The 21,290-nt window shown below is 33.2% G+C and overlaps 1 protein-coding gene across 2 annotated transcripts in view; it reads left to right on the top strand.

Moving 5' to 3' along the window:
- Positions 1 to 21,290, top strand: part of DACH1 (dachshund family transcription factor 1) — a 432,209-nt gene that overhangs the window by 302,730 nt on the left and 108,189 nt on the right. The window contains exons 5-7 of one of the 2 annotated variants that reach the window (XM_045054176.1): positions 11,864 to 11,999; positions 12,399 to 12,443; positions 15,185 to 15,319. In XM_045054176.1, the coding sequence (XP_044910111.1) occupies positions 11,864 to 11,999; positions 12,399 to 12,443; positions 15,185 to 15,319 (316 nt within the window). The remainder of the gene's footprint in view (positions 1 to 11,863; positions 12,000 to 12,398; positions 12,444 to 15,184; positions 15,320 to 21,290) is intronic. The other variant, XM_045054180.1, reaches the window with a different exon arrangement.

Raw genomic sequence — 21,290 nt, 5'->3', positions numbered from 1 at the left:
AACAAGTTAATAAAAAACCTGCCTAAATTTATATATAGAAGACTTCATAGCACAAGAAGTGTTTAGTAAACTCCCATGATATATATTAGTTAAACTTAATTTGGGGGAAGTTTGATTTTCCCTAAAGAAAATGTTTGACTCCTATGTCACATTAAATAGTATGGGACCCAAGTGGGCAATTAGAATAGTGCTTGCAACTTTGTTTGCCTGAAAAGATTCTAATTATGAAGGCCGATTAAAAGCAAAATGTTAAATACCAAGAAGATTTCCCCCATCTGAAGGAATGATAAAACAAGGGAAATAGCTTTTGAAGGGAAAATAGAAGGTTGAGGCGTTTCCCGTGTGCTGGAGTGTACCATTTCCATTTTTTGAGAGTAATGATAAGAATTAAAATGAAAACAACCTACATGAGAATGGCAAAAGAATTTATAGGACAGAAGGGAAGTGAAAACAATGCTCTCAGGGTTACAGACTTTTAAAACATTTTGTCATTACCTGTTTCTAGGAGGTAAAGGAGCTCCAAAGACTTTCTCATAAACCTATTTATGAGAATGTACACACCACACCAGTACATGCAATGGAACAGGGTCCAAAAACTGTCGTCCATGGGTAAAATTCACCCTTCTTCCAGTTCTTGCATGGACTATGAGTTAAGAATGTTTTTTTCTTTTTTTTAATTTTTTTTTCAACGTTTTTATTTATTTTTGGGACAGAGAGAGACAGAGCATGAATGGGGGAGGGGCAGAGAGAGAGGGAGACACAGAATCGGAAACAGGCTCCAGGCTCCGAGCCATCAGCCCAGAGCCTGACGCGGGGCTCGAACTCCCGGACCGCGAGATCGTGACTTGGCTGAAGTCGGACGCTTAACCGACTGCGCCACCCAGGCGCCCCAAGAATGGTTTTATACTTTAAAGTGGGTGAGGAAATATATCACAGGAAGACAGTCATTCACGACCCATGACAATTATATCAAATTCAAATTTTAGTGTCTATAAACAAAATGGCTTTGGGAGTTAGCTACACTCTCTCTATATAACATCTATGGCTACTTTCACATACAAAGCAGAGTGGAATCAACTATTGACTAGCTGGCTCTTTACAGAAAAAGAAAAAAATGCTGGTACCTGCATTAGAACTACAATGAACTCATACCCGTGTGAATCTTAGGCTGTGGATAATTGCGGCGGCTCAAACTAAACTCTCAAACATGATGGGGCCATGGGTTTTGGCATTGAAAAATAAAAGAAATTAAAGGAAATGAGGAAAAGAAAATTACAGAGATGAAGACAGTACCACTGTATCATTGTTATTTGCTTTAAAAGAAGCCTTCATGATGGATTCTGCCAAAGTATTAAATCTAGACTTTCTCCGGCTGATTGGTTTGGACTACTGGAAATAATTTAGTAAGATAACTTTGAGGAGGAAATGGGCATACACTGTTTAGACAATAATTCTAATTTGAATTCCTAATAGCCAATTGCCTATAAGTATATATTAAATTATTATGGGCTCTGTATTAGTCTGTTATGTATCACTGAATCATATATTTTTACTGTTTAATGTTCTATGAATGTTATGAATGAGGAGACATAGACTTGAGACATCAGACGTTATATAATCCAGCTTTCCCTACAGTGGCAAAATAATTTTTGCATCCTCCCTACCCATTTTTATATAGCTCAGCTTTTGTGGAAAGCCTATTTTATTTTCAGCAAACTCAAGAATGAAGAGGGTCTTCATTAGCTTCTACCTCAAGTTTATTATGTTCTCCTGGAATATAAAAGGTCTACTAATTCTGTGTCCTAGCCATTTAAATTTATAAATCCTCTGCTGTAGTAACTATAGTGTTTCTTTCCTCCAGACACAGTATTCTAACTTCTTTTGACCATTCTTCATCAAGCTTCTTGGTTGACCTTTTTTGAAAAATCACCCTCTTTACCCCAGTCCTTTCCATACAATACTCTAGAAGTGAACTGGCTAGTGAAGAGATGCTGGAACTAACCTAAACCTCAGTTGTGGACAACAGCTTATAAATGTAGTCAGAATGCACAGAACTGTTGTGAGTGTGTGTGTGTGACTCAGTACATTTCATGCCTTTTTTTTTTTAATTTTTTTTTCAACGTTTATTTATTTTTGGGACAGAGAGAGACAGAGCATGAACGGGGGAGGGGCAGAGAGAGAGGGAGACTCAGAATCAGAAACAGGCTCCAGGCTCTGAGCCGTCAGCCCAGAGCCTGATGTGGGGCTCGAACTCACGGACCGTGAGATCGTGACCGGGCTGAAGTCGGACGCTTAACCGACTGCGCCACCCAGGCGCCCCCATTTCATGCCTTTTAAACATTTTTACTTTTACTAGGAATTTCCATTTATCCATATTAAGTGTATTTCCCAGTCCACTGATTTAGGCTCTTTAGATACTTAACTTTTTAAATTTAAGCATAGTTGACACACAATGTTATACGAGTTTCAGTACAACATGGTGATTCAACTTCTCTATACATTAGGCTATAATCACCATAAGTGTAGCTACCCTCTGTCACCATACAACATTATTACAATATCATTGACTGTATTCCCTATGCTGTGCCTTTTATTCTGTGAGTTATTCATTTCATAACTTGAAGCCTATTCTTTAGATACTTTTGAGTATTAACATTCTAAACTCTCGTACTATTTATACAATCCTTGTATCATTTCCAAATTGTAAAAGGATATATTACTTGTATTACTTTAAATCACTGAGGAAAATAAACAGTATAAATCAAGAGATCAATTCCTCTTGTCATTAGAGAATTCCTAATAGGCTGAAATGTTCTACTAATTGATTCTCTTTAGGTATCATTCATCAAGTAACCCCAAATCTCCCTGAATGAATCAATATTTTTCTCACATTTTATTTAATAAATTCACAATGATATCATAAGGACTTAGAAAAAATGGTTCTTGTTGAAAAAAAATTGAAAAAAAGAAAAGCAGTGTATTTTAGTGGTTTAAAACATAGATTATGGTGGAAGAACTCTTGGGTTTATATTCCATTTCTACTACTTCTTAGTCATGTGACCTCAGACAAGTTACTTAATATCTCTTTGTTTGCTTTTCTGTACAATGGGGCTAATGACCCCTTTACTTATTCAGGTCGCCATACTGATTACATTAGTGTTCACAACATCTTTCAAAGTTTTTGTACACTGACATTGTCTTCTCCCATTATTTTCTCCCCAAATATTCACAATCATTTGTTTAAAAATAAGTTCTAGAATCTTATAAGAGATTCGTGTCAAGCTTTTGAAATAGAATCATAATTGTATAGTAAGAATTTTCTCTCTTTCTTGTGCAGGCTTCTTCACCTGACAAAAGTGCTGCATTTTACTTTGGGGGAATTCTGCAGTGCATTGGTATAGAAAGCTAATTTTTAAATGCATTTTTTTTTCAGATTTAATTTTTATCAGGGATAGTATAGAATTGAGATTGAGAAATTTGGCAACATTCAAATTATTCTACATCTTTGAATAAACATCTTTCTCTCATGCTACATTACGGAGGTTTCTGAGGACAAGGAATATGATTTAGATTTGTTAGTTTTCTCCCCTGACCATTGACTCCTCTTGACTATATGTGTGTGTATATGTGTGTGAAAGAAAGGCAGAGAGAGAGAGAGAGAGAGAGAGAGAGAGAGAGAGAGAGAGAGAGATAAGCAGAGACACTTTATGACATTCTCATTTAAAGAATTAAAGATTGAAAAAACTTAAATTCAAGTAAAATTTTGATCCCTAATAATTTCCTTTAAAGCAGGTCCTTAAATAACTATATTAGTAAATAGGACTTCATGTGCATGAAAGTTTAAAATGTTTAAATATTATAAAAACTAGAACCAGAGTGACCTGATTCTCAAAGTACATGAAAATCCTAGAGCAATGTCATGTCCCCCATGTTTGTTTAGGTACAGAATAGCTTATTTTGGGGCAATCATAAATAACACTAGATGTGTGCATTACTTTTAGACATTTTTTCACACACAAAAAAACGATTTCATATAATTTTTACTTGGCCTTAGAGAAATAGTTAAGTACATTCTCTTAATGTTTATTTGGGTGTTGATATTAAATTTGAAGAAGATGCTTACAACAAAAGTATTAAAACACAACCACCACTAAATATACCCTACATCAATGTATTTAAACAAATCGTATATGTTTAAATCAATACGTTTGTAATAATGCTAAAAAATAAATTCATGGTTCACCTTTGAATTCTAGGGAATTGATTCTTTTAAAGGACAAAAGCAAAGGATAAAGGGGTGAAATCAAGCATTTTCCTGACTTTCCCATACAGACTGTTCCTAGGGATCATCATTAATTCACTAGGGGAACTTTTCTGTTCATCTAAATCTTCTGGCCAAAAAATAAGGAATGGTATAGTTGGAATGTCACCGAATTACCAGTGCTAATGAAGTGGAGTCTAGACCATGATCATCAGTGGGGGCTGGCATCATAAAATGCAGCCAAGCAGACGTTATGTGTTTCTGATGGAGGCATGCAACACCATCTATGAAGAAGTCTCACTGCAAACTCAACTTAAATCAAGCATCCATACTTAACTATGTAGGACATTTAGGGGACTGAGGAACCTAGAGATGAATGACACCCTTCCGGAACTGCATAGGACCAGTTCAGTGTGGTGGTGGCCTCTAACAACATATACAGTTCCTTAACTGGATAAAAATTGGGTTTAAACATTTGTCATGCACAGAGAATGATGCCAGTTAATGAATGGCAGCGACGGCCAAGTCAGAAACTTACTTTTTTTCTCTTTCTCTCCTCCCTCTGTTCCCCCTTCCTTGAGTGTGTGAAAAGAGGAAGTCCTATCTTTTGATTAAGATGATAGTATTTATTATTACATAGGGATGGATTATAGTCCCTGAGCCAAGACTATATGTGGTTGTTTGAAGTAACTGTAGGACTTTATATATTAAAAAATAGTAATCTGAAATTATGAGGATACCTGAATTTTCATGCAGATGAGGGAAGACATATAGTCCCCTACCACCACTGAATAAGTTCGAAGAAGACAGTGGTATAAAACTAAGTTGTTTATGATTACACTCATGGGTTCTACCAGTTTTACATTTAGAGACATTGAGTATTTCTTGTGTATCATCACAAAAACAAACAAAAAGAGCTATGTAAATATTCCTTGGAACCTCAATTTAGAATTCTGAGTCACGGAATTTTGATGGTGTCTGCCTGACAGACAGAAGGCAGAGACCAGCTACAGGTATATTAGCATTGTTTACTGTGTCTTCCAGAACTACTTTGAAACATTTTCCTGAATCCAGAATCCTATTTCTACTATTTATTTTGTCTGGTAATTTTTCCAGAGCAAGGCAATTTAGATGTCACACTTCGTCACTGTGCATATATGGTTCTGGACTCCACTAACAACATTTACCGCTTAAGATACACGCTCCATGAGGGAAAGGATTTTCATCAGTTCTGCTTAGTTGTATATATAAGACCAGAGCCTAGGACACTGGCACATATTAGATGTTCAGTAAATGTTCTTTGAATAAATGAATAGGTCTGAGTTGTCTTAAATCTCAGGAGTTTGGGTTATAAAGTGCTAGTCAACTTCAATTTTGTAAGTTAAAAGTTATATCATGATAACATTTAATGTTAGAACTATCCTCTCACCACTTCTATAACGTATTCAGTGATGGAATCTCTAACTGATAAACATATGAAAATCCAGATAATTAAAAAGGGAGCAACATGAAGCTAAATGAAATAATCCTTTAGAGAAATGAATTGTGAGTGGGTTGTGATTATTTAGACTCACATTAAGAAAATATTTTCAGTTGGTAAAATATAATGCATTTTGTGATAGGAGGCAGCTGTGGTAATGTAATTTTTAAATATTCAATTGCCCCATGTGTAATACTGAGCATTTTATACTTTTTGTTTTAGAATTTTGGAATACACTATTTTGAATTCCACCTTTGATTCTGAATTATCTTGGAGACTAATACTTCTTGCTCTGCCCAGAAACAATAAATGCAGCTTTTTCTTTATTGTTATTCTGCTACCATTAGTTTATTAGTATGACCTTTTTTTGTGTGTGTGAGAGGGTATTCCTCTTAAATTCTCATTTATTATTGTGGCTGGTTTTATAAAGATGGAACATTGCAAAGGATTGTGTTTTATTGATTGGTGGAGTTATGATGTAGGACTATAAAGCAGCGTGTTGAAGTATTAAATTAAATATTCTTCCTCTTTGTCCTACTTCAGGCCCATCTTGGAGGTTAAAGGGTATTACACAAATGAAATGATAAATCCAGTTTACATAGTTTTCCTATAGACATTGAACTGCTTCTTTCTTATTATGTCTGAATAAAACTCATTATCTATTTTGTTTCAGTAATAATTATGAGATTCTCTCCTAAGCAATTCTTTACTGTCTCCATTATTCTCCATCTTATAGCATACTCTGGAAAGGCAAGCATATAAATATGATAAAAGAATTAAGCTGTTGAAATAAATTAATTTATTGTGCAACAATGTATTCAAATCTTACTTGCTCAGTGGATTTTACTTTAATGAAATTCTTCAAAGAACAATACATCATGTTCCAAAGATTGAAATTATACATTAAGTGAAATGACTGAATATGTTGTGTCTCAATTTACAGAAAGTTTCAATTGAATACTTAGCTTTTAAATAATAAAAATTTGCATAAATTAAAATATTTTCTTTAAATCAAAGTATTAAGTATTGTCTTTGTATCCTTTGTTCTTAGAGAAACAATTATAATTAAAGTCAAAATAAGCTAAAGCTAAATTAAATACAATTTCACCTACATTTTCTAAGCCTTCAATTATGCTTTTAAGGTGTATTTTACATTAGATTTAAATCCAGTTTATTTTTTACCTAGTTTAGTATATGATGTTTAGAGTATTTTGAATGTATAAATGAATAAGTGAATAATGCATGAATGAAAGGAATATCAAGGAAAGCTTTGACAGTTAAATATGTTGACTAATGAAATAATTTTTATACTTATGTGGAAAATAAAATAAATATTTTTAATGGCATGATTATCGTTGCCAAAATTTTATGCATTAAGTGTTTAAGTAGTTTATGAGTTAAATATCTCGGGAAAAAATCAGTTTCTCATGCTTTCCATTAGCACCAGTAAGAAATCTATTATGACAGGAAACTCAGACTTGCAAAATGACTTTAGAGGGAATGATTTATTTCAAGATTGCACTTTATCTCTGTGCATCCAAACATGTGCCACTGCATGTATGATCACTTACATAATTATTATGAGAAATATTAAAACATATTGATGAATTAACATCGTCAAAGTGACTTTTTGAAGAAAATAGAATGGTTAGTTTAGAAAATTTTAGTTTCAGCAAAGAAAAATATAGAGTGTTCTTGGGGTGCCTGGGTGGCTTAGTCAGTTAAGCATCTGACTCTTGATTTCAGCTCAGGTCACCATCTCATGGTTCATGAGTTCGAGCCCTGCATCAGGTTCTGCGCTGGCAGTGTGGAGCCTGCTTGGGATTCTGTCTGCCTCTCTGCCCCTCTCCCATTAGCTCTCTAAATAAATAAACAAACAAACAAACATAATATATACATATATATTATAATGTTTATATATAAGGATAATATATAATGACATAATTATTATATATTATAATATATTATGATAATATGTATATTATCATTATATAATATTAATATATTATACATAATATATAATGATAATATATAATGATAATATATAATGTTTATATATAAACATTTTGTTCAGTATATATATATATACACACCCATGTATATATATATACACACCCATGTATATATATATACACACCCATGTATATATATATACTGTTCTTTTTCAAATACATACCATGTACTTTTGTGTGTGAGAGCCAGATGTATGAGGAATTGACCTTTAAAGTCTAGACAAATTTGTGTTCTCTTTATTAGAATTCTTAGAAATCAAGATTAGACTCCTTTTAGTGTATCTCTGGTCATTTATGCAGTTAGCTGTAGCATAACTTATTAATACATTTATACAGACTATAAATGAATTGTATACAGTATTATACATAAAGGATTAAGAATGCTTTTTCCAAGATATATCTGAATAGCTACTGGAAAGACACATTAAGTACAGTGTTGTTTCAAGCAGTTAAGTACATGACCTTATTGCCATTTGGGGGAGGGGAGAGGGTAACAAACTGTGGGATATTTGTGCAGTTGAATATATTCAACAGTAGAAAAGAGTAAATTAATGACACATGCAATATCAGGGATGAATCTCAAAGACCATTTTGTTGTGAAGAAGCCAGAAACAAAGAATTTACTATATGATTTCATTTTTATGACATTCTAGAACCAGAAAATCTACTCTACGGTGATAGAATTCAGAAAGTAGTTGTTTATGAGAACCAGAGGAATTGACTGGAAAAGGGCATGAGAAATCTTTCTGGGGTTATGGGAATGTTCTAGATCTTGACAGAACTCATTAAACTGGACACATAATAAATGTATAGTTTGCTTCATAATTTAGGGTAGGAGTGAATGTTAAAAAGAAAAGGATTTATAATTGCAATTAGAAGATAGGAAGTAACTTTCAGCATCCAGTTATGAGTTCTCTATTCTTTTAAATCATGTATCTTTTTGTTTTTTAGAAACTTAGGTTATTTGTTTGCCGTGTGGACTAAAGACCTCAGGTCATTTAGAAGTATACCTTCTTTGATTTTTTTAGTTTGGAAAAATAACTGATATGTTCATTTTTGTGTTATTTGAGACATAGGTTTAAAAATAGTTTGAATTTTTTTTAATGGTTTATTATTTATTTTTGAGACAGAGAGAGGGGCAGAGAGAATGGGAGACACAGAATCCAAAGCAGGCTCCAGATGCTGAGCTGTCAGCACAGAGCCTAAGGCGGGGCTCAAACTTACAAGCTGTGCGATCATGACCTGAGCAGAAGTCAGACGCTTAACTGGCTGAGCCACCCAGGTGCCCCAATTCCAAAATATTTTCACCTCCAAATTGCACAGTTGGATACCATCTTATATTGGTATCCCTTAGTATAACAAACGTATGATGTGTCATAAACTTCCCTAAACAAGTTAATTGTAAATATTAATATTGAGGGGTTATGTCTTCCTCTTTCTTCTGCCCCACTTCTGTCTCTCATTTGCTTATTTTCTGTCTTTCAAATGCAACCCCACGTGACTCGGGTAGGACAATATATTATGTCAGGTTTACATTTACCTACATACCAGTTTTGTTGTTTGTAGAAAATAGAGCACTTAACCTCTAATCAATTAAGGTAAAGGGCTAGTGTTATATAATATTGATACTACATCTCTCCTGTGGGAGGTTTTAATTGTCCTTTACAGAAACCAACCCACACACTTTAGTCCAAAAGCTCCTAAAGTTCAAAATGTTATCTTTACAACAAGATTCTAATATGCATTGAAACTCTTGAAAGATTTTAGTTGTTGTTGTTGTTTCTCTTTTCCTTTGTTTTGGCTACAGTATTGAGAGACCTCTCAAATCTTCGGTCATGAAGTTTCTTATGGGACTACTTCTTTTATTCCATGGAATATATATAATGGGAAATTGGTTTAGGCATGAATTTTGGAAGAGGGCTTGGTCATTTTTTCTGGTTATTTTCGTTTTCTTTGTCATGCTTTTTCAAAAATTAAGACTTCGCATATATGTGGAAGATGTTTATCAACAATGTTCAGGACTGAAAAATTAAGCAGGAATGAGACCAGCAGTGCTCACTTTTAAATGCACATTAAAATCACCTGGAGTCTTAAAAATATACTGATGTCTGGGCTCTACTTCTGATTCAGTGTATATAGCTGCTGTATCAAAGCACCATCAACTGGGTGGTTTAAAACAACAGAAATGTATACTTTCACATTCTAGAGGCCCGAAGTCTGCAATCAAGATGTCAGTCATTGCCGTGCTTCCTCTGAGATCTAGGTAGAATTATTCCTTATCTCTCCATAGCTTCTGGTGGTTGCTGGAAATCCTTGGCATTCTTACTAACTCAGTTCTAAAGCCCAATTCTGCCTCTCTATTCATAGGACATTTTCTCTCATTTCTTCACAATGTCTTCTTGTAAGGACACGGGTCATGTTGGATTAAAAGCCCACCCTACTCCTGTATGACCTCATTTTAACTAATTACAGCTGCAAAAAAACTTCTTTGCAAATGAAGTCACATTCTTAGGTACTGGGGATCAGGACTGCACTCTTTTTGGGGACACAATTCATCCCCTAATCCTGAGTAAGCCAGAATCTCTGGGAGCAAAGCCCAGACATAGGCATGTTTAAGAACTTCCCAGGTGATTCTAATGCAAAGCAGGAACAGGAACCATCCTAATGGGAATCTGACCAGACCAATGGGGCCTCTGAGACCAAAGATATGCATGACCCTCATTCTCACTGGTCAGTTGACCTCTCACAAGTTAGTTATTTTAGAACTTTTTTTTTCTTTTATATTTTTTAAAGCCTGCTCTCTTAATATTTGCATTTTGGCACCTGAATAAGTATGTATGTATGTATGTATGTATGTATTTATTTATTTATTTATTTATTTATTTATTTATTTATTTATTTATTTAATTTTATTTATTACATATGTAGTTTGCTTTTAACCATTCAAATATTTATTAATTATGGAAAAGACAGTTCCTCAAGGCCTATGTGCCTTGATGTCTGAAGGTATAAATGTATTACTGCTCAAAGAAGAAAATGTTAATAAGTAGGTATCTTATTTAATCTGTAACACCATAATAGGTCATTGGAGGCAGTTATATCATATATTTGCACATTAGTTTAAGGGGGAAGGTTCAGAGCTTGGCAGGGGAGATATAGAATGGGACGAATGTGTTAACAAAATAGTATCAGGAAATACAATACCAAGTTTCCCTGGGCTACAACTAATATGTATTTCATGAATTTCTCCTAATACATATATGTGGTTGAATTGGAGCTAAGAGAAGGGGGTAGTCTGAAAATTATTTGAATCAAACAAAATTATTCCAATGTTAAATAATAATCGATTTCTATGATGCCTTAAAATGTGACCATCCAAGTGTGTCCAGAGCAGTGCCATGATGAAATAGCTGTGAATAACTCCTCTGGTATTGTTATTATGGTCTGTCACATTGATAATTTGTGTGCTAAATGATCCTTAGACACTGCTGAAGCGATAGAATCTAGGGATTTCCTTAAATTGATAATTGTCTAGAATTGAAACCTGCTTTGTTCTGTTATTTTGTGTTGTCTAATAGGCTCTGAAATGGTTGTCTTCTGGGGCACCTGGGTGGCTCAGTCTTTTAAGCATCGGACTCTTGATTTAGGCTCAGGTCATGATCACGGGGGTCATGGGGTGAAGCCCCATGTTGGGCTCCATGCTGACAGTGTGGAGCCTGCTTAGGATTATCTCTCTCCCTCTCTCTGTGTCCCTCCTCTTCCTCTCTCTCTCTCTCTCTCTCTCTCTCTCTCTCTCTCTCTCTCTCTCCCACTTGATGAGTAAGTTAGCTTAAAAAAATAAAAATGAAAGGATTGCCTTCTTGGGCTCCTTTTTTATCCAAAGAGGGGATTGGCATCTGTGGATCTGCTTGCCTGTAGAATCAGTTTGCTAACTCATCTTTCCCTACTTTGGCTTTGTTCAAATGAAAGGTTAAAATGTCAGCGAAGGATGAATTTATTTCCTTTGCATTTCTACAGTACTGGATTAACGAAAATCAACACTCGCGAAGGAAGTCAAGTTCCCATGTATTTACCTCTTCTCTCCCCCGATTCTTTCCCCCGGTGCCCCAGGAGCGAGTCCCGGACAGCCCTTCGCCTGCACCCTCTCTGGAGGAGGGCCGGAGGCCTGGCAGCCACCCATCATCACACCGCAGCAGCAGCGTGTCCAGCTCCCCAGCACGGACCGAGAGCTCTTCTGACAGAATCCGTAGGTCTCATACTTCTACTTGTCACCATTTTAAACTTTATTAGGTGCAGCTGGCTTTTCTAATCAAAATGCCCTCATTCCAAATAGATCTCAGATGTATCATGTTCTGAAGCTCTGTAGCAATAGCCATCTCTCAAAATTATGTTTCCCAGTTTGCAATATCATGAGGTATGGTACTACATTAACAGGTTCTGATATAAACTCCCTCTCCTTGATGCCACACATAAAGATTTGAGCTATGAAACAGAGAAAGTAACCTTCCAGATTAGTTTCTGAAGTAAACACCTCCAGCTCGCAGGTAGCTAGTGGCTAGGTATATGGCTTAGGGATTATTCAACTTTATTCCTTTGTCCCCTCCTCCCCCCCCCCCACCAGTTCTTGAAATTTATCCATTTTCAGAATTCACCCCTGCGTTGAGAAAAATATCCACAGAGAGAAATAAAAGTAAGTAACAGTCAAAACGATAGACTTAAAAAAATTGCTTTGTCATTCTTATGACCGCTGGATGGAAGAATTTTAAATTGTTTAAATTTTAGGATTTGAATTAGTAAGTCAATGATGCATATCATTGTCAGATATTATTATTAAATTCTAAAGAGCAGGGGCTCTATTGTATTTTATGATAACGTTTTTAGATATTTAACCAAGAAAATCAAGAGTAAAGTTAAAAATACCATTCAATGAACTGGTTGTTTTGTATCTGTATTTTGTGTTAAGAATCTAATACTTTTCTTCCAATAAAATGAACATATTAACAGTGACTATATCGGTTGACAGAATCAATAGCCATTGTATCCTTTCCAGGATTTAGTTAATTTGAAGGAATCATGTTTGTGGTATGAACTATATCTAATTACACATAACTTACTGAAGTTATTTGGTTGTTGAGAATATTTTTATAATAGGAAAAACATGTGCTACAAAGTGTCTTTATAAATCATAAAGAATGTTTGCATAAAGCAGAAATCCTTAATATGAATATTATTGAGATAAGAAATATTAGGTTAAATTGTATGTAATACAATTATTTAAAAAGTAGTTAATTATTGATAATTATATAGTTCAACATAATTCTAAATATGAATACTTGATTTGGCCTGTCTAGAACATATTTCCCTAATTTTGTAAGAGATGATAATCATTGTGTATTAATAAAAGTGAAAATATCATTTGATAACCATTCCAAATCAATGACATTTGCTGGGGCTGGCAAACTTTAATTCCCAAAGTTTGGTTTCGTTAAAACAATTTCTCATATAAAATATTTTCTGTATGCTTATGTGCAGTGCTGACATTAGATTTTATGATGCATATTCATTTCATTTTTTATGCTTTTATAAGATGTCGTCAGTGAAAAGGCACTGTCCTAGAGAAAGAAAAATATTTTTTCATGACACTTAAATGGAAATTATGGGCAGATAGGGAACAATTTGAAATAATTTTGTTATACATTCATGTTTTAAATTAATCATTGTATTCTTTTTTATTCTTGATATAACAAGGGAGAAATTTTTGCATGCTTGGACTACCATGATTGTCCAAATGGAAATACGTACACATGCACACAAATGCATGCACACACACATATGCAAATACATGTTCACATATGTGCATATTTTAATGTGTTTTTTTGAAAATTAGACTAACAGACATTTCAAAAATAATACAAAAAATTCTTTCACACTCGTTACCCATATTCACCCGATCATCAGTGTCTCTGAAAGAGATATTGGCCTAATGGCACTTTAATGTTCCTATCGTGGACATCATGATTCTTTACCTCACATACATCATTGTTTATGTTCTAGAAACAAGGAATTTCTCTTACATAACCACAGAGCATTGATCAAAATCAGGAAATTAAGATTATTATAGTGCCATTCTCTAAACTATAAATCTTTTTCAAATTTCACCAACTTTCCCACTATTATTGATTTTTATTTTTTTTCTCACTAGTATTCTTAGTAGCAAAAGATTTTCTTTACTGGTCCAAAAGCCAACCCAGGATCACGTGTTGCAATTGCTTGTCATATTCCTTTAGTCTCTTTTAATCTGGAGCCATTCCTCAGTCTTTTTTGTCTTTCAGTATCTTGATATTTTTTAAAGTATATAGGCCATTTATTTTGTAGAACTTCCCTCAGATTGGATGTTTTTGTTTTCTCATGATTAGACTTAAGTTATGAAATTTTGGCAAGGATCACAGAAGCATGATAGCATGCCCTTGGTATATCATTCCAGTAGACATTTGTTTTTCCCATACTTGTCATAACTATCTCTTGGTTAAGGTGGTAAATACTAGATTTCTCTGCTGTAAAGTTACTCTTTTTTTTTAAACCTTTGTAAGTAATAAGTAACAATAATAAGTCTTGTGAGGAAACATATTAAGACTACATGGATATTATATTTTTCATCAAACTTTCACTCCACTCGTTTTAGAATCATCTGCTGAAGATTCTTCCTTCACACAATTATTGCTATGGTGATTTCCAAATGATAATTCCTAATATATATAGTTTTATGATATTTTCCAAAAAAATCTTATTTTTTCAGAGAAGGTAAGTTTTTATGGAATATGTATTCATCCAACTAGGATTTTCATGGGCAATTTATTAAGAAATTTATTGACTGGATTTTGAAAATCATAAGGGTGTTTTGTTATCTACTTTATTATTTCAGCAGTTACAGGTTACTATCAATACTTCAAGAAAGCAATTATTATTTTTATTCATTCAGCCATTTAATAGATATTAATTGGGCACTTGTATATTCAAGTTTGAGTTCAAATCCAAATTTTAAAGAAGTACTTTGGTATCTATGAAACCTTGTGTTTTATTGACTAGTATAGATTATGAATATCAAAACAGTTATTTCAGTGCCTTATCTTGTTGAAAGCTAACAGCTTTTAGTGCTCATAGTGTTATGGCCATTCAAAAGTATTCCAGATATTAAAAATATTATATTCTTTGTGAAATAAAAATAAGATAAAATGTTTTCATTTCCACTATTTTTCTTATTCTTAAGATTATCATGGTTACCAATTCTCAGTATTCTTAGAGTTAGATTATAATGCCAATTTAGACCATCATATTTTATTTATTTTTGAGTCCAAATGAGTTTAATTAACTTGTTTGAACATTGTGTGTTATGGTGTTTCTGTCTTTGTTCTTTTGTTTCGGGCTTGACAGCTGTCCATCAGAATGGGTTGTCCATGAACCAGATGCTGATGGGTTTGTCACCAAACGTCCTCCCTGGGCCCAAAGAGGGAGATTTGGCTGGTCATGATATGGGACATGAATCGAAAAGGATGCATATTGAAAAAGGTAATATATGATTATGTGGCCTTTTTTTTTCCTGTTCAACATGTGGACTAGATTTTAATCATAGAATGAGTGATTCAATCCCACAAAAGATGGCATATAAACATATTAAAAAGCTATAATATTAGGTAAATATTAAGCCTCTTCAGCAAAAAAGAAGTATGAATGAAAATCTGTTGTTTTTCCTTACATACAACAGGTAGGTGATAATTTACTTTCCAGTACCTTTAAAATGTGGACAGTTTATTTTAATTGTTATCACTGAGTTTCCAAAGACCTACTATTTGTCTTTCTCAATGTTACTAGGGCCAATTGTCATTTTTCTTTACCTGATAGAGCTACAATGACATAGAAACATTATTTTGAATATTTTTGGTTTCAAATATACGTGATCGTTGGATCAATGAGGAAATAGAAGTGAATCTTACCAAACAATGTACTAGTAGCATTTCAAAACTTAACAGAAGACCATGGGGGGAGGGGAAGGGAGAAAAAAAAAGTTACACAGAGGGAAGGAGGCAAACGGTAAGAGACTCTTAAAAACTAAGAATGAACTGAGGGTTGATGGTGGGGGTAGGAGGGAGGGGGAGGGGAAAGGGGTTGATGGGCATTGAGGAGAACACCTATTGGGATGAGCACTGGGTGTTGTATGGAAACCAATTTGACAATAAATTTTGTATTAAAAAAATAAAAAAATATTATATGTAACAAATAACAAAGCCCAGATTGTGTAAAGCTGAAAGTTTCCTATTTGTATTTCATTTGTATCACCCTAATCCATTTCACAGGCAGATGTAGGTATTTTCATGTCCTATTTCATAAAATACTTTCATGAAGAAATTTAAATATTATTTTGGCATGCATGTTAAAAATTTGTGCTAGAGGTGCAAATTTAGTGTTTCAAATAGTAAGGTTTGAATTGTGATTATAAGAATTCTTCCACATCTTTTTCGTCTTAATATTTTTAAATTTTATTAATATAGACTGGGTACTTTGACTATCTTTTGACATGAATACCAAATAATCAGCGTTATAAAAAGGATTAACTCTTTGGAAAACATAAAAACACCAAACGCACAATTAGCTGTCAAAAAGGAAAATAAATAAAATTGGGTATTTAATGATCAAACAGAAAGAAATGGTTAGAGAAAGACAAAGTTAGGGTGGGGCAACTTTTTAGAAAAAGACTATTCACAAAAAGTAAAAATGCTTATATGAAACTTTTTTTCCATTCAACATAAAAACAGTCATGCTGAGCCTTTGGGGAGAAAGAGTACATTATTTCTACAAATTAGATTATCTGTGTGGGGTGCCTGGGTGGCTCAATAGTTTAAGCGTCTGACTTCAGCTCAGATCATGATCTCACATTCTGTGAGTTCGAGCTCCATGTCAGGCTCTGTGCTGACAGCTCAGAGCCTGGAGCCTGCTTCAGATTCTGTGTCTCCCTCTCTCTCTGCCCCTCCCCTGATCATGCTCTGCCTCTCTCTGTCTTGAAAATAAATAAAAACATTTAAAAAATTTTTTAAAAAAGATTATCTGCATTATGGAATGTCAGTGAGAAAATTATAATCTTTTCTAGGTGCCAATATGTCAAAATCTAGGCATAATTGAGAGCAGCATTAAGGCAACTTCTTAATTTTTCATTTTGAAATTTGATATCAAATGCTATTACTAAGCTAGATGGACTATATGCAATGCATCAGTGAGCGAGATGGTCTCTAAATATGTAATTCTATTTTTTCACAAGCTCTTCTTTAGCAATGAATAAAAATATTTTATATATTGCACCTTACATATATTTTGACATATACCTTTTATATTTGATCAAAACCTATTTGTAGAAATATAAAAAAATAGCATCATGAGAAAATATAAAGCTTCATAGATGTAAATTTTAAGTAAAAATATTTAAATATAAGAATTCATTGTATCAGTTAAGCAACCATTCTCCATCCGGGTTCTGTGAAAGAAGAAAGTCCTACAGAAAATGATTGAGTCATTCATTTCTCAATTTTCCCATGGATACTACATAGCTGATTTCACATGGAATGCATAAGGGGGAAGTTATTTTATGACATATAATAGATGTCGAGATATTAGGGCTTAATTTTTTTCCAGAACCTAATGGAGAAGGGCTGGGTGTAAAATATCAAAGCCCAAAGGTGGTAGTGAGAACACCACCAAGGCATGATCAGTAACATGATTAGAATAGTGAGTTCCACTGGAATTTTTGGTAGACAGCTTTGTACAAACTGATACTTCAAGTTGAGTTTCCCTGCTATTTCCATAACCATTTTTTTCATGAGTCATGAGTTCTATCTATTTGTCTATTTTTAAAATTATTATTATTATTTTACCACCATGGAGCCTTTCCTGAAATACCATACTGGGTTGATTGAGGGGGTCCACTTCTGGTTTTCCTATAGGCCTGCTCCAAAAATCTTCACTACAATATTTGCCTTGTTTTTTGGAAATTATTTTTTCATTGGTCTGCTCCAAACACAAGGCTATAAACTCCTTGGGGTTATCTGTATATTACATTTTCTAGGCAATCTATGAATCCATACTGATCTGGGCTGAATCATTAGGAGATTCTAAGTGATAGTAAAAGAAAGTAAAAACAACTGTGAAGATTATACTCTTTAAGGAGTAATAGGATGGAAAAGGTATAATTATATAACTTCTAGAAGCTACATTTACATGAAATGGTAGAAGGTTCTGAAGATGATCTATACAAAAACGTTCTATATCATTAATGGTACTTCTTATCATATTGAAATTTTGCTGTCAGAATAAAGACCTTGACCATATGCCCAAGGTTTTCCAGTATTTTAATGTGTATTTTATAAAGGGAAATAAATGTTTATTTTAATATTCTTCCTAGGAATGTAAAACTACCATTGGACTCATGATTTCAAATGTAGGTATATGATCATAGAAATTGTGATTGATGTTAATACTATTATAGTAAGTGTTTTATGTTGCTCTTTTTTTTATATATACTCTCTCACTTTTATCTAGCTTTCAGCATGCTGAATTGATAGTAAATATTCATGGTTTTTCAGATTGATAGAGTCTACTAAATTAAAAATTGTTTTCTTTCATGACTACATTTATCATGTGCCTCATACTAGCCCTGTAACTTTCTTACTACACATATCTGTATTAAAACAAGTGACTTAATTTAGAGACATTTGTAGAGAAATTAATTATATGTTTGTGTCATTTTAGGCTCAAACTTCTATATGTAATTTGCTGCTTACCACTTTAAATCATTCAAAAGATAATAATTCTTTAGAAAACATTGATTTTAAAAATAGATACCAAAATTAATTTGTATGCTGAGAATCACTGTGGTCTAAAGTCTTAATCATCAGTAATATTTAAGCACTTTTAAATCTTCTTAATATTAAAAAACTATCAACTCCACTCTATTAGAATATTTAAGTCACCGTTAACTGAAAGTATTTAAATTCAGAAGTCCTAGCTGCTGAATAAATTCACTCCTTATTTTTAAAAATAAAAACACTAATAGGTTTTTGAAACTTGGAAGAATGTAAGATGCATTCAAAATATAAATGTGAAAAACATCTTGGTATAGTATATCAAGAAGTAATAGACATAATAATGTATCAGTCATCCCAAGTTTAAGGAGAAATCCTTTTGCTATTATAAACTTTGACTAAGATAAGGACTTTGTCAAAGATACGTGCTTAGGAAAACTGGTAGAGCTCAGAGCTCCAAAACCAATGTTATGTCTTCTGACTTTTACAGATTCCAGGTTCTATCAAGCTTTCTGGATTTTAAAATCATTGCTGATCTTTTCCCTCATTCTAAATTTCGTGGAATAGGCAGTAATAATTGATATTTGAATTGTATAAGCAGACTCATTGTTTCTTTATGTGGAAACTGTCTATTCCCTGCATATTTGTCCATTTATGCTAATGTACAATGTTACTCTCTCATACATAATTTGTTTCTTGTTTTTTTCTCAAATCGCTGCTATTTTCAACACATTTTAGAGCATGTTTTATACCTTTGTATTGTCTCATGTGCACATTTTTTATTATTATGAAATTTAATTTTTTAATTAAAAATTAAGTTGCATGTATGCAAAAATCAAATATATAATACAGATAAGCTTATAGTATCAGCTTTCCCCAATTATAGAAAACTTAAGCATGTATAGTTGAACTATTAAATATCTATTTACATTAATGTATTTCAGTCTTGGACTGAGTATGCCAAAATGACATAATGAATTGATAAATACCTACCAAATGCCAGAACAGTGAACCAGATGAAATGCAAAAACTTTCTCTGTCCCTTTTTCTCTCCTTTGTTGCTATATATTTTTCCTTAATATGTATCCTCATTTTCCCTATGCTTGAGTCTTTTCCCCTTATTTGTTTTCACGAAAAACATGAAAACTTTCTTTTGTTGGTGACTCTTGAGGACTTTCTTTCATTGGTGACTCATGCCATTTTAGAAGCAGAAATAATTTAAGAAGCAGCAGGAAATACAGGGGATTTGCTTCAGGCCATAAAACATTTCTTTTGTGGCATATTTTGTTTGGTTGGCAATGCTCAAGATTTCCAATGGTTAGCATACTTGTATAAAAGGTTTCTTTTGGTGTTCTTAATTTAAGGACAGGGCACTAAAAGCAAAAAAGTAGTTAGCAACCTGGCCGTATGGGGATTTCCTCTTGTTAATGTTTTATTCTTAGCCTCCAACCATATAGATTATTTTCCTACAAAACATCTTTTTTAATGACTATGTCATCGCTTTTCTCAAGTTTGTGGAAATGATTTTTTTGAAGGGTATTTCCTTTTGCACATTTCTCAATGTTTAAAAATTCTAATTTTACTTGAATTAGGATTGAGTCTTCAAAAATAGCCTTCTTTTAAATTCTAGATCGACATCACACAAATTAATAGTAAATATTATTTTGTTTTACCCACATATATCACAAATCTTAACCTGTTAGTATCTCATGTTACTATATAGAAGTGTATAGAGTAAAAACCCCTTTTCTATAGAAATTTCTGTATTTTGATAATGTTAAAGTACATAGGGCCTTGAGTATTTTCATTTTAAAATTCCAACAGTGTAACTTTTCCTTCACTTTCATTCTTAAGATAAAATTTCTCTTGGCATCTCTCAAAGCCTTTTATAAAATATTCTCTAAACACTTCCTAATGTGACTTTACCCTTCAGTTTCTAAGCATGTGAGTTAAAGGTATTGAACTTAATAATGATACTTTTAATTCTGTGATTCATAACAGTAGGCAATAACAAATTTCTCTGAATTCCAGAGTTCTTTCTTAAGCAGATGGCAGATTGCACATGCAAAGTCAAACTTAGGTGAAATTTTATGAAGGTACTGGTTTATTATTTTATGAATTATAATTCGAGAAGCAGGACTTGCTGTAACACTTCAATAATAACTTAAGAAAATCCTACTATGTGAATCCTATGACATACCTGTAATATAAAATATGGGTTTTAGTGTTTATTAGGTTTTTCTCTGTGCATCTTGCTGACTGTTCTGTCCCACTGAACTTTTAGGTTTCTCAAATATCTTCTGTCCTTTCCCAGATGATACAGTTTTGGTTTTTTTGTTTTTTGTTTTTGTTTTTTTTTGTTTTTACCTGGGATGTATATTCCTTTTATTCATTAGTGCTCAGCCCAAAACTCTTCTGGGCAAAAGCTGTATCTTCTCATCATCTTTATATACCTAGCACAGAGTCTGTCATTAGTGGGTACAGTAAATTACCTTTCAGAGTTAAATGAGATAATACGTGTCTGGAGTGTTTGACCTATTTAAATATTCCATGAAATTATTAGTAGTATCAAATTACTAATGGGTATATGGCTCAATTTGATAGATGAGAAACATACATGTTGTGAATCACTGAATTAGAATATTATCTGTTTACAATTAATAATATCATAGTTATTGTGAGTTATGGTT

Source organism: Felis catus, chromosome A1, assembly GCF_018350175.1.
Source record: "Felis catus isolate Fca126 chromosome A1, F.catus_Fca126_mat1.0, whole genome shotgun sequence".
NCBI lineage: Eukaryota > Metazoa > Chordata > Mammalia > Carnivora > Felidae > Felis > Felis catus.
Note: the sequence above shows the minus strand (reverse complement) of the source record. Positions and strands in the feature narration are given on the sequence as shown.